This window comes from Oncorhynchus gorbuscha, linkage group LG02 (assembly GCF_021184085.1).
Source record: "Oncorhynchus gorbuscha isolate QuinsamMale2020 ecotype Even-year linkage group LG02, OgorEven_v1.0, whole genome shotgun sequence".
NCBI lineage: Eukaryota > Metazoa > Chordata > Actinopteri > Salmoniformes > Salmonidae > Oncorhynchus > Oncorhynchus gorbuscha.
Genome location: NC_060174.1, coordinates 29,789,321 through 29,803,583, shown reverse-complemented (window position 1 = coordinate 29,803,583; position 14,263 = coordinate 29,789,321). Strand labels below are relative to the sequence as shown.

Below are 14,263 nucleotides of genomic sequence, written 5' to 3'. Positions count from 1 at the left end.
TTGCTGAAATAAATCTTCAATGAAGTAGATTGAGCAACCACAAAGAATATATTATTTTCACTAATCTATGCTTCTTGGACTGCCAGCTTTAGCCCAGCTAATTCCCCAGACCTTTGCTACTGGCCTCTTGTGACTGTACCGAGAGATTGTGGAGGGATGTGGTAGCTAGCTAGTAGAGAACAGCAAGGATGGGCTAGTGGACTCACTGGGCTGACAGATACCATAGGTGTTTTGTGCTGGGATTATGTACGGGTGAGGATGGAAGCGAGTGTTGGATCCCTTCTGCATGGAATCCCATTGGCCAGCCTGTCAATGGCCACTCTGTGTCATGAGCTCATGCTAAAAGCCCCATCAATCTCATCAGTGTTTCAGTGAACCAGCAGCACTCTGTGACATCAATGCCCCATAAAGTGGCAGTGGACAAGGGAGGATCCGGTTAGAGACTTTTCAAAAATGGTTCCACCAGCACAATGTGTCCATCATGCCAGTAATGAGTCAATGGACCAAAGCTCTGTCATGTAGCAGCCTCTGGGGGAGGTTAGATAAGAGTCAATCTCTGGACAGCAGCTTTATGAGCTTTAAATAGCCAGATGGGCCAGTTGTGCTGGTCAGAGTGGTTGAACAGTTTCCTAGGTGTGGTCCTAGACTAGTATCACCACTACCTACGGTCTGTTAGTATCACTACAACCTTTACATTAAGCTGACAACAGACAGGGACTCCAACCCCCATGTTGACTCTCACCATTTGATATGATTGCCCATAGTCCTCTGAGGTTATGATTCAAATATGTCATGTGTCTGTACTGTATGGCAAGGATGAATAGTCTCTCTGTATAGATGGTCTCTCCAGAGATGAAAGGGAGATGAGAAATATAATACAAAGAGAGAAAAGCAAGCAAGTAAGGTTGAGCGAAATGTGGTTGGCTGAATAACGACCGTGTAAAGCAGTTCAAGTGAATGAAGAGCACAGCTCTAATGATTTGCTTCTTATTTGCTCTCACAACAAAACTTGTGAGCGAAAAAGCCATTACTGTGGAAAAATGACATTCCTTCCGTGGAGAAGATGAAGCTGTAATCACGTAGCACCAGGCCCTGCACGGGTATGTCTGTAACAGCGATAAGCCCTCTCTGGAAATGTGCATTTCTGTTCCCCTCAAAACATGGTTTTATCAAATAGATCCTTTAAGAAAGCTATGCTAGAGAGAGGGAGGGAGAGAGAGAACGAGAGAGAGAGAGAGAGAGAGAGAGAGAGAGAGAGAGAGAGAGAGAGAGAGAGAGAGAGAGAGAGAGAGAGAGAGAGAGAGAGAGAGAGAGAGAGAGAGAGAGAGAGAGAGAGAGAGAGAGAGAGAGAGAGAGAGAGAGAGAGAGAGAGAGAGAGAGAGAGAGAGAGAGAGAGAATGAGAATGAGAGAGAAATAAGAGAGAAATAAGAGAGAAAGAGAGCTGAGATTGAGGACCAGGGGCTAATCTGCCTTCTTATTCTCCTTTAAATAGAAATACAGGCATAACTCATGAAGATTTCACTAGGTGCATAGTGTAATCTTAAAAAGAAGAAAAAACACTAGCACATGCAGTAGTATTGCAGAGGGTTACCAAATAAAATCAAACTAAATGAAACTGCATTTTGATGAGGGAACAAACATATTTCCTGTTAACATACGGTTAGTAAGTGGAACTATAGCCAGACATTTAGCCCGTTGAAAGGCTGACAGGTGTTCAGCTATCCAGGACACTATAAAGAGCATCCCCCATGAGAACAGGAAGTAGCTATGTTGTCAGTCGGTGGCAGCCGAACAGAAAAACTCCTGCTGAGTGAACAAATAGAGCTCAAAGATTCTGATTGCTTTTGTCTCCTGAGCCATTCAAATTAATGATCAGAGTTTTGTCTGTAAAGCGAGGAGGCTTTTTCCAGCTAATGAGTAATTAGCAGGTGTGCTGGATCTCCTGGAGCATACAGGGATGATGGCTTCCTGTTTATACACAGAAACATTCACTGTGCAAGTTATGGCTTTGTTATTCAACTAGGCCTATCTTCCACATATATACTGCAGATGCTGTAGATGAGAACAGGTAGCAAACACTGAGATGGATTGTAAAAAGATATCCCTATAGCAGTCTCTTTCTCTCCTTCTCATTCTATTTCAATTTCCATTCCTCACTTTTCATCTCCATCTTTGTGTTTTTCTCTTGAAGCCTAATTCTAGGACCACAGGGCCGACTAGATCCCATTAGCTACATTCCTCGCTCCCCTGGTCTGTGCTGAACGTAAGGCTCCCTCTGAGCTTCCCTCCCCCAGCCGCCAACCCTCAAAGCTGTACCTCTCAGTGCACCTCGCAAATGGCATTTCAATTGCTCTTCCTGAAATGTACTATTCCAGCATGCCACTCTAAGCATCCACGTCATCTTTGTCCAGCCGGCGTTATTGCTCCTAACCACACCCGTGTTGACCTCATCTCAGGCCCCAGCAGGGAGGTTTCTGTGCTCCCCACAATGACAGGCAGAGCAGGGCCCTGGCCCTGGTGCTGATGCAGCAGGAGTCACTCCCATAGAGAGCCATGGACAGAGGCAAAGCTGCACAGTCTCTCTCTCTTCTGACTGACACATAGCACACTAAACCATTAGAGCTTCAGCGACCATACAGAGGGGGGTTGAACTACAGGGCACTACAGGGAATCTCCTCTCTACCCACAGCTGAGCACATACCAAAGATGGTTAACTAGAATAGCCATCTATACCCACTGGCCTGTATAACATTGTGAGCCTGATGGATAATTATATAAAGTGGTAATTGAATCCTGGACTCTATCCTGTAGCAAATCACAAAGCAGCTGGACTTGGCTAATAAAGAAGGATAATAATGGGAATTTCATTAAGCTCTTTTTTATGTTACAAAATAAAACTGATTATGGAACAGGATGGTCCTCTAAAACTGGGAACAATAGGAACCATTCTCCAGATTAACATTTCCAAATGAATTATGCAAACAAACAAAACAATAAAACAACGTGACATAGAAAGACTGGACTATAAACAATAGGGGAGCGACTTTTAAGAGCATTAATGGGCGATATCCAGAATGCAGAATTGGTTTTGATCAAACTCACTCACCGTGATGGGGCATTAGGAATGGAGGGGTATAGATGGAGATAAAGAGCTAACAGAGCGTGGTGGGGAAGAGAGGGGAGCATCCAAGGTATAGTGTGTTTCAGGGCAGGCTGGGTGACTCCAGCCCCAACTGCATCCCCAGCTCCAGCCTTAGCCCCAGGTCCATCTCCTCTCAGCACAGCACTCTGCCTCTGCATTCTTGAGGGCTGGCACAGCACCAGACAGCCACACCCACTGAGGCAGGCCAGACTGGCAACAATGACCAGAGCCCCAGACACTCATCCACTCACAATACAAACAACAACATCATCACCATTGCCATACTGACTGACTCTCATATTTCCATCATCAGTCACAGTAAGAAATGCAGCTGTCAACAGCAGAAGACATAACACAGTATTTAATCATAAACACACACTACACACTGTACTACTCTATAATTTTCTGCTAGCTCACCTCAAAACTAATTTCCATGATTGACAACTGATTTAAAAACACATCAACAGCGCCGAAAACAAACAAGCATCAACAGTAGCACTGGCAAACAACTCACTTCAACACAACAGTCAACAGCCATTGGAACAAAAACACAGTGACTCCAATTGCAATAAGGTCAACATCAATAGCAGAGAGCTTTAGCCAACAATGTAAGCTAAAAAATGAGGTTTCCCCTATAAATAACTCTCCTCTCCCACCCCATCCCTCTCTCCCTTCCCTTCCCTTCCCTTCCTCCCCTCCCATTCCTCTCTCCATGCCACAGCCTCACCTCTCTTCTGGATGATGATCCTGAGTAGTGGATTGGCTGAGGACAGGGCCTTGTAGAAGTTGTCATCGTTGTTGATTGGCAGCAGGTCACCATAGATGTCCGCATATCCCAGCAGCACCTCCACACTGGGGATGTGGTGAACAGTCTGCAGCAGTCGGTAGAACTCCTGAAAGCCACCGGTGCCATTCTTCTTCAGAGCGAAACGTCTGTACTCCGCCTCAAACTAGAACACAGAGAACATTGTGTCATGAAAACAATAATGCAAACTGATAACGAATGGTGCAGCAACAAACCCCAAACAATTGATCTAGACTCCAATAAAAGCCTTGGCCATAACATTGCTCTTCACTAAACAATTTAAAATTCCCCTCTATTGCTTTTCATGAATGCATTCTGGTCCTCATAACATAACATAACCCAGGTATTAATTTGACTAGACATAGAACTAAACCTATAGACATGATCCAGTATGTAACAACTAGGACCATGTTCTGAGATGTCTCACTAGGTGCGACACGGTGGAGTGTGGGTCATTGTGAGGTAGCTGTGTAGCACAGATACATAAAGATCGTTTAGGGGACAACACAAGCTGTGAGATATGCTTGTCTGTCTGGAGCTGCTGCCCTGCAAGGCCAGTGAATGTATCTCTGTGGTGCGTATCACATGGAAACACACACAGAAGGTTGTGTCACTCCTCTCACATAATGTGCAATCCCATCCTTGTCTGGGGCCACAGACTTCCTCAATCACAAAGACAGGGAGACAGATAGAAAACAGATTGGCAGACAGACAGATTACAGAGGGAAGGAAAAACAGGCAGGCAAGCAGAGAGAGGATGGGAAAACAGGGCTAGACAGTCTGGAGTGGACTGAAGAGTACTGGATAACAGCTTAAGTCCATTGGGTGTTTTCGTAATAGCATGATTGACTGGTTTGTGTGTCCAACCATATTGACAGACTGAAACAAATAATGAGTACTTGAGAAAATGAGTGGTCCAGGGCCTAATCACCTTTTCCTCTCACCACTCTAACTCTGCAGGGGTTTACTACTGAAGAAGAAGAATATATTGCATGCTTTACTGGACAGAAAGGGTGACTGATTATGCCATTTCCACCCATTCACCTATAACACAGCTTCTGAGCTTCAGTCTATTTCACAAAGATCAGAGCAGAGCTGCAGGGGAAATCACCATATTTATAATGACCATCAGAGATAGAATGCACACTCTCATCTCAACTCTCAACACATCATCTCTGTTTGCTCTTTATCTCCTCTCCTCTGATGGTGGTATCTATGGGGACATGGAGTTCTCATTTTGTAACAATATCAAGGAATGAACTCTGGAGAACGAAGTCAAACATTATAGCTTCAATTCCTTAGTTCTCTTCATACCTTAATGAGCCATTTGGGTGGATACAGTAAACTACGTATGGGCAGGATGGCTTCTATCAAGTATGATCAACTCTGCCTAAACATCACCTTCATACCAAGTAATCAAGTGAAAGAGTATTTGAGTGTGAGAATATAGAAGGTGATGGTAAATGTGTAAGAAAACAACGAATGAGTGAGTGAATGAGTGAGTGAATGAGTGAGTGAATGAGTTAGTGAATGAGTGAGTGAATGAGTGAGTGCTGGACAAGTTAGTGTAGAAGATTCTACTGTATTCCCAACCATCCTGGGGCTCCAATGTTCAAAACTGAGTCAAGAAAGTCCTTATTAGTTCGCCGAGGCCAGCCCTCTGGTGAACCGTGTAAAAGGCTGTAGAACAGGGGAGCTAACGATGGGCCTATTTGTCTTCAAACCATTATAAGATGCAGTGCTTCAGCTGAGGCACATAACTGAAATACTAACAGAATTAGAAAGAATCCACTGTCAACAAGTTGTTAAAAATCACTGCTGAGGAGAGCCAGACAGACAGTGAGGCAGTTGGTTGCACATTACACTGCAGAGATATTGCCTGTTTAGATTTCCCTATTAGAGTTTAACATCACAATCAGTAGCATATTGTTTGAATTTGATAAACACACATGAACTGTGCATTCGGACTAGCGGTCGACCGATTATCATTTTTCACCGCCGATACCGATTATTGGAGGACCAAAAAAAGCCGATATTGATTAATCGACCGATTATTATATATATATTTGTAATAATGACAATTACAACAATACTAAATTAACACTTATTTTAACTTAATAAAATACATAAATAAAATCAATTTAGTCTCAAATAAATAATGAAACATGTTTGGTTTAGATTATGCAAAAACAAAGTGTTGGAGAAGAAAGTAAAAGTAAGAAAGCTAACTTTAAGTTCCTCGCTCAGAACATGAGAACATATGAAAGCTGGTGGTTCCTTTTAACATGAGTCTTCAATATCCCCAGGTAAGAAGTTTTATGTTGTAGTTATTATAGGACTATTTCTCTCTATACCATTTGTATTTCATATACCTTTGACTATTGGATGTTCTAATAGGTACTTTAGTATTACCAGCCTAATCTCGGGAGTTGATAGGCATGAAGTCATAAACAGCGCAATGCTTGAAGCACAGGGAAGAGCTGCTGGCAAATGCAGGAATGTGCTGTTTGAATGAATGCTTACTAGCCTGCTGCTGCCTACCACCGCTCAGTCAGACTGCTCTATCAAATCATAGACTTAATTATAATATAATAACACACAGAAATATGGTCATTAATATGGTCAAATCCAGAAACTATCATTTCGAAAAACAAAACATTTATTCTTTCAGTGAAATACGGAACCGTACCGTATTTTATCTAACGTGTGGCACCCCTAAGTCTAAATATTGCTGTTACATTGCACAACCATCAATGTTATGTCATAATTATGTACAATTCTGGCAAATTAATTACGGTCTTTGTTAGGAAGAAATGGTCTTCACACAGTTCGCAACGAGCCAGGTGGCCTAAACTGCTGCATATACCCTGACTCTGCTTGCACAGAACGCAAAAGAAGTGACACAATTTCATGTTAGCAGGCAATATTAACTAAATATGCCGGTTTAAAAATATATACTTGTGTATTGATTTTAAGAAAGGCATTGATGTTTATGGTTAGGTACATATTGGTGCAATGACAGTGCTTTTTTCACGAATGCGCTTATTAAATCACCCGTTTGGCGAAGTAGGCTGTGATTCAATGATAAATTAACAGGCACCACATTGATTATATGCAATGCAGGACCAGCTAGATAAACTAGTAATACCATCAACCATGTGTAGTTAACTAGTGATTATGTTAAGATAGTTTTTTTAATGAAGATAAGTTTAATGCTAGCTAGCACCTTTCCTTGGCTCCTTGCTGCACTTGCATAACAGGTAGTCAGCCTGCCACGCAGTCTCCTCGTGGAGTGCAATGTAATCGGCCATAATCGTTGTCCAAAAATGCTGATTACCAATTGTTATGAAAACTTGAAATCGGCCCTAATTACTCAACCATTCCACTTAATCGGTCGACCTCTAATTCAGACTATACTAGATTGTTAAAGGTCCAATGCAGCTGTTTTTATCTCCATATGAAATCATTTCCGGGTAACAATTAAGTACCTTAATGTGATTGTTTTCAATTAAAATGGTAAAATATAAAACAAAAATAGCTTCTTAGCGAAGAGCAATTTCTCAAGCAAGAATTTTGCTAGGACTGTCTTCATGTGGTCTGAGTGGGGAGGGGGAGTGGTCTGAGTGGGGAGGGGGAGGAGAAAACTAGCTGTTTTGGGCAGAGAGGTTTGGAACTCTTTCTTATAAGTCTATTAACTAATTTACCAGGCAGGCCAAAACTCCATCCCACCAAAACAAGCTGAAGTTTCAGGTGGTCTTTTCAAACAGCTCTTACACTAAAAGGGCATTATCATAATTTTCACAATTTCACAGTATTATTCCAGTTTATAGTGTGGAAATATACATAAAACACAGGTAAATCGTGTTTTTAACTACACTGGGCCTTTAATGATTTTGACATCAAATCAAATGTTATTTGTCACGTGTCGAATACAACAGATGGAGAGTGAAATGCTTACTTACAAGCCTTTAGCCAACAATGTAGTTTTAATAAAAATAAGTGTTCAATTGTGCTTTGTCTGAGAAAGAAGTGCATGGAGGCATGAGGTTTTGCTTTTCACACTAGCTCATTCTTGTCTTGAAATGAAAACATGCAGTCTAAAGGAAAACTACAACCACTATTGAATTTGAGCTCTTGTGACAGCTATAATTAGATATTATTTCGCAACAACTTTATTCCTATTGAATTTCTAACTCTTTGAGTACTCTTTACCTTCGGGGATCCATGGAGCCATTGCAAGTTGTATATTTTAAAAAACATGTGTTGCCAGGACAGACAATGTGTGAAAGAAGTGTTGTCCTCACTAATATTTTAATAATAAAGGACACCTTAACCAATATGTCAGAGTATATTTGACAGAAGGTCAATTGGTTTTAAGGTGATACACTGATGAAGATGAGAATGATGATGATAAATGATAAATATATAATTTATTATCTTCAATGTTTTTTGTACATTTAGGCTAAGGTATTGTATTGGCTACTATGGCCTATTCAATTATGGGCAATTCTTAAGCATTGGGGTTCCCGAGTGGCACAGTGGTCCAAGGTACTGCATCTCAGTGCTAGAGGCATCATTACAGACCCTGGTTCGATTCCAGGCTGTATCATAACCGGCCGTGATTGGGAGTCCCACAGGGCAGAGCACAATTGGCAACAAGGCTGGTTTTGGCTGTCATTGTAAATACGAATTTGTTCTTTAACTGACTTGCCTAGTTAAATAAAGGTTAAATAATTTATGCCATATGGTTTGTAGGTTTCATGCATAGTCTAATTAACTAGCCAGGCCCTATATTCTAATTAACCACGTACAGTTACGCTCCATTCTGCACCATAGCAGCGCGCTACAATGCATAACAAAAATGACAGAGCAGAGAGCGACTATGCAAACTGTCATAGCCTCCTAGCGTGCATGGATAGGGTTTCTTTCCACTAGTTACCAAAGCCACAAAGTAAGAATTGGCTATATCGTTAAAATGTATGAAAACAAAAATGATATTTTTAGTCTTAATTTAAGTTTAGGATTCGGTATACTATTAGGTATAAGATTGTCAGTGTGGTTAATATTAGGGATAGGTTTAAAGTCAGATTTGAAGTGAATACATATTAGAAATAGGCGGGGTTTACGACTTTGTGACTGTAATAAATAATAACGACCCCCATGGATAGAGACAGACACGCTCGCGCCCGGAACGTCGTGGTGACAAGCATAAATCAAGGACACGAACATCAGTGTTTCGCGCTCAGATATGATTCGTTTAGGGGGGATTCAAGAGCCCCGTTGTGACAGGTAGTGCAATACGGACAATCCCATTTATAGGCTACATCCTGATTTTGTTAGCCATGGGTACCGCGCGTGCCTGATACAGTAGTCCACCAACCAATAAACCGCGGTCTACCGGTTCGTTCCACGGTAACCGCATTATGAATGTGAAATGAATTAGCCAGCCACTTACTTTGCTTTTGACCTCGACCACATTGTTCGTGTTTTTCAATGGGGTCCTCTGATGCCTTGACATGTTTGCGCGTTGAACCCCGGTGGATTGAACCATCCACAGGCTTTCCTCGAAGCAGATTTGAGTAGATAGTCAGTCACTTCGTTGTAAACGAATTTGCCCGCAGTAACATGGGGCTAGATAGACGCACAGGTACAGTCCTGGTGCTGTAATAGGAATCAGATCTGTATCTGTTCTCCTCACTATGGGCAGAGCTACACCACTGCCTCAATAACACTGACGTCAGCTAGACACGCCGCTTGAAGGCGGGGATCGGGTCGTGCGTGGTGTCAGATGAAATGTTTCAGTTGGTGTTGGTTGCCCTGGAGACCAGGAAGCATAGAGCAGGTGAGACAAGGCCAAAGATGGAGGATAAATGAAGATAGTTAGCGAAGCGACAGGATTTACTCGGCCCAAAATCTGTCAATGAGATAAGCCCTTTTTTGTATGGTATATGAGAGAGTGAAGTTACGTGAAGCTTATTTGATCGAATAGAAGTTTCTTTGTTTTTTTTAGGCTGTACAAATGTACGTATAAAAGTTGATGCACGTGGTATTCCGGCAACTTTAAGAAAAACAACATATAATGCTTTCAAGTAGGATTTGTGGTATTTTACCTGTTGAAAAAATTGCAATGTTTATATGACCCAACAAACAGGCCCATTTTTACCACATTATTGCCCGCATACACTTTGTATGTGAATGCATGTCGAGGAAAAGTGTTGGTAGTGGTGTGCAGATGTGGCCGGGCATCTATTTTAATCAATCAATTGAGAATATACCCCATCAATAAGTAAGCCATTATTAATTTGAGGCAGGTAATACAATTGTTCAAAATAATAAAGATATTTGATTTTTTATTTTACCTTTATTTAACTTTAACTGTTCATTGACAAGACACATCTACCCAATCACAGTCAAAACACGTATTTTGTAAAACAATTTTTTTTTAATGATATTTTGAAACAGAGCCCAATCTCATGCTTTTCTTTATGCAGGTTTCATCTCTTTTGTGCCCTCAATCCACTTTGTTAAGGAGCATGAATAGGGTTTTACCTAAGTGCCTCAAAAGCTTTCCAGATTAGGATACTAAGGATTAGATTGTTCATTTTGTGTTGTTAAATTCACCAATGAGATGTTTGTGATCTCAACCTTTCTGTTTCACCCCTGTATTTTGTACCATATTTCTCTTTATTCACAGTTCAACCTGTTCAGACTGGGACAATGACAACATCCTGACTAACAGCTAAAACCTAACCAGATCTCTAGAAGCAAATGTATTTAGTCTGGAGGTCCCTCCCGGGGCCCCACAGTGTCTCAGATGATGGAGAGAGCTGGAATGCAGGTATGTGGAGAGATAATCCTGCAACCTCAGTGGATACTGCTCAACGCCTGCCAGTGCTTTGATCTTCACACCGCTGCCAAGGGGGACAAGCAATTTCCTGAGCTCTTCTCAGAGGAAGGTTCCTGTAAATGCATGTTCCATGTCAGCACGCAGGTATCCAAGGAGCCTACCCACATGAACACAAATCTATTTAATTTGGTTAATGCTGCTGATAAACAGATTCTGCTCATAAAACTCCATCACCCGGGAGGAAAGGGTGCATGTCAAAGAAACCCTATACGTTTGCAGTTTCACCTCTGTAGCCGCACCCTTGAGAGTCAAAGGACAACTTCCATCAGAATTTCCACTAGTTGTTGCCTAAGAATGTAAGCTACTGTATGTGAGTCAGCCATGTCAGGTTTCTGAGCAGTAATGTTGATAAGATATATAATGCTCCCACCCCTGACTCCCTGTCCTTCTGGCGACTGCCCTGGAAAAACATTCTCATCTAACAGGAATGTAATTCACTCTATAGTGATGGAAAATACTACTAAGAACAGGTTTTCTCTGTGAAATATTAAATTAACTGGTATCCTGAAATGCAACATTCTTCTAAAACAAAGTGATGAATTTGTCTGACGTCTCTAATTTGGGGAAACTACAGTAAACTACTGGGCAAATGTTAGAGTTTCGAATAGCATATGTCAGAAGCACAAGCACGGAAATCTAAAGCCCTGTGATAGCTGATAGATAGAGGGGTGGGGGGAACAGGTACAGGTGACGACGCTCAAGTGATGTTTCCTCTTTGAGATGCCTCTATTCATATCCTGCTACCAAATAGACAATGGGGGGCGGTTTTCAGTCTTATGTTTGTTATTCCTGTTGCAATATTCAATAGCTGCCACCATCCCCCTGTTGTGGTACTTACTACCTTTCCACGGCCACCTCTCTGGTTATGCACCTTTTCACATCCTCTTCGAAGATAACATTTATAAATTAGATGAATCTACTTAATTGCCAACAGTTGTCTCCTCCACACTTTTTCTCTGATAAGATTTTATATGGACAAAAACATGCTGTACCTTTACTGTAACTTATCTGAGCATTAATACATATTCAAACTTGTATCAATAGTACTGAAGACTTGCCTGGGTTAAAGAATTTAAGAGAGACACCCATCTGCAAGCAGCAGATGTTTAAATGATTCATGAGATAGAACTGGCGGCCTTTTTTTCATTGAATGAAAGGGTCTATTAGTACTGTAAATATACATAGGCAAGCCATCCCCCAGTAAACACAACACAGTGTACCCAAGGTGGATGATGCAGGTGGAACCTGTGCAGTGTTCTAAATTCTGAAGAAAGAATGCTGTAGAAGATTCCTGAGGCGGTTGAGTAATGTTGTCAGACCAGCCTGTCTGCTCTGGGCCATGCATACCCTCAGTTCTATGACTCCCACACCTCAGCAGGTTACCAGGCCCGATCCACTGGCTCAGAGCAGCCTGGCTACCTACCCAGCATTCCTCTGGCTTTAGTCAAAGGATTCCGGCATGGTGCAGGGAAAGTTGCTGTAGAGGTCCCACACGTCTTACTGGAGGATTCAAACATTTCTGAGTCAAGCATCAAAACAAAAAGAGACTTAACTCTGAGGAATGTTTCACGGTGATGGGGGACTCTAATATACTTTGAAGGAGACACTAGTGCAGAGACAGTCGTGAGAGAGAACCACTCAATGTTGGCCTACAATCAGCCATGTGCATTCATAGCCCTAAGGAGAAATACAAGCTTGTGCACATTCTTTCTTGAAATGTGTTTTTGTCTGGTTGAAATGCCAAGCATAACACATCATATATAAGCTTATTTAGCTGTTTGTGTCCCTTGAAGATAAAAAGTACTTAGCTTATTTGAATGCTTGTTTTGTCTATTTACTCATCCATAAATCCATAACATTTCAGTGTGATTAATCATGACTGTGAGGATTTAAGATTGACATAACTTAAATAAATTAGACTGGTGAAAACAAGTATTATTCTTGAGATTTGAGTACTGTAACTGGAATGTGAAAGGTCACCAAGATCACCTGACTGAAACGCATGCTCTTTATTCTCCAGTTGAGAGGAGATACTGTCTGTGTGTGTTCGCGCACGCATAGTGTATTCGTTTTTACAATGGCCTTGTTGTGTTTCAATGAAGTCATGAAAGTTCCTTATCTGATATCAGCACATAACATACCTTTCTGAGATGGCGAGATTGTGAAAGGAAAAAGCATCCATTTATGTCTTGTAGATATCATTGGTCTGTCTTCTCACCAATTCTATTCATCAGTTGTCATGCTTCCCATAGTTCTGCTATTTGTAATGTCCCAAAGCCATTGGTCAAAATAAATGCCAATTCCAGAACCATTTATATATGTCTCTATGTTTATTTTATTACCAGGTGATTGAAGATCAAAATAGTCCATCACATTTCCTATCCACCACATATCCAATGTGTTTTGGGGAATTTTCTGTTGCAAGTGGTCTCACAGCATACCATTGCTCTGAACAATTGGTCACTCATGCCACCTTGTGGACATAATGCATTATCTCCCTTTGGCGAATATTTTTTAATTATTTCACTAGGGTCTTCTGAGTGGTCCACTGCTTAAATTGTCCATCTATTTTGTATTCTACTGTTCTTGCCATGAAAAATGTACTGCCCAATTCAGCTACAGATGGCAATACAAAAGCATTAGGTAAATGCTAGTCTATATGTTTGCTGAATAGTTAGTAGGCAGGCCAGCCATTGTTGGGGAAAAGGGTTGGTTCTAAGGTGCAGCCCAGGAAGAGTAAACATTAACATAGGTAAAGATGCATGAACTAAAGAGAGCATGAACTATGAATACTGTACTCCTTCACACATACATTATCCATATGTGATCTCTCGGTCCCATCTCCCAAGTCAGTGAGTCAACACGAAGGAGTGTTGGATGACAGTTCATTTATTGCCAAGCTGCAATGATGGGACACAGTATAGATGAATGTTCAGTCTTTAAAGGGTTATTAACAGCACTCCCATAACAATTATCCTTATAGTTGCTGTTTAATATACTAACAAAAAGGACATCTAAATGCCTATAAAAGTTATAGTGATTGTAATAGTGGATTAAACTATTTCTAGTAATTCCTAGTTTACTATAATAAAAACATATACATTATTTTCAAATGTTCTCATGTGTACAACAGAATAAACTACAATCACCCATTTTAGTATACAAAATATATCAAATGAACCTGAAAAGTGACTTAAAGTGACTCTTGTGATGAAGAAATAGAATGCACCACACAGTACTTTCTGGGCTAACAACCAGGCTAACAGACACAGCTAACAAGCTAGCTGGTGCTCATGAACTTATAAAAACATTTATACTTCGTACAATCGTCAACAAAATATTACCTGCAATAATGGGACACAGTATATTGATGAATGTTCAGTCATCAAAAGGATATTAACAGCATTC

At 41.0% G+C, this 14,263-nt stretch overlaps 1 protein-coding gene across 1 annotated transcript in view; it reads right to left on the bottom strand.

Moving 5' to 3' along the window:
- Nucleotides 1-9,669, bottom strand: part of LOC124000596 (partitioning defective 6 homolog alpha-like) — a 39,497-nt gene extending 29,828 nt beyond the window's left edge. Inside the window, exons 1-2 of the mRNA XM_046307096.1 lie at nt 9,404-9,669; nt 3,871-4,093 (exon numbers count right to left, since the gene is read on the bottom strand). Of these exons, the coding sequence (XP_046163052.1) occupies nt 3,871-4,093; nt 9,404-9,499 (319 nt within the window). The 5' untranslated portion in view covers nt 9,500-9,669. The remainder of the gene's footprint in view (nt 1-3,870; nt 4,094-9,403) is intronic.
- Between the last annotated feature and the right edge of the window lie 4,594 nt (nt 9,670-14,263).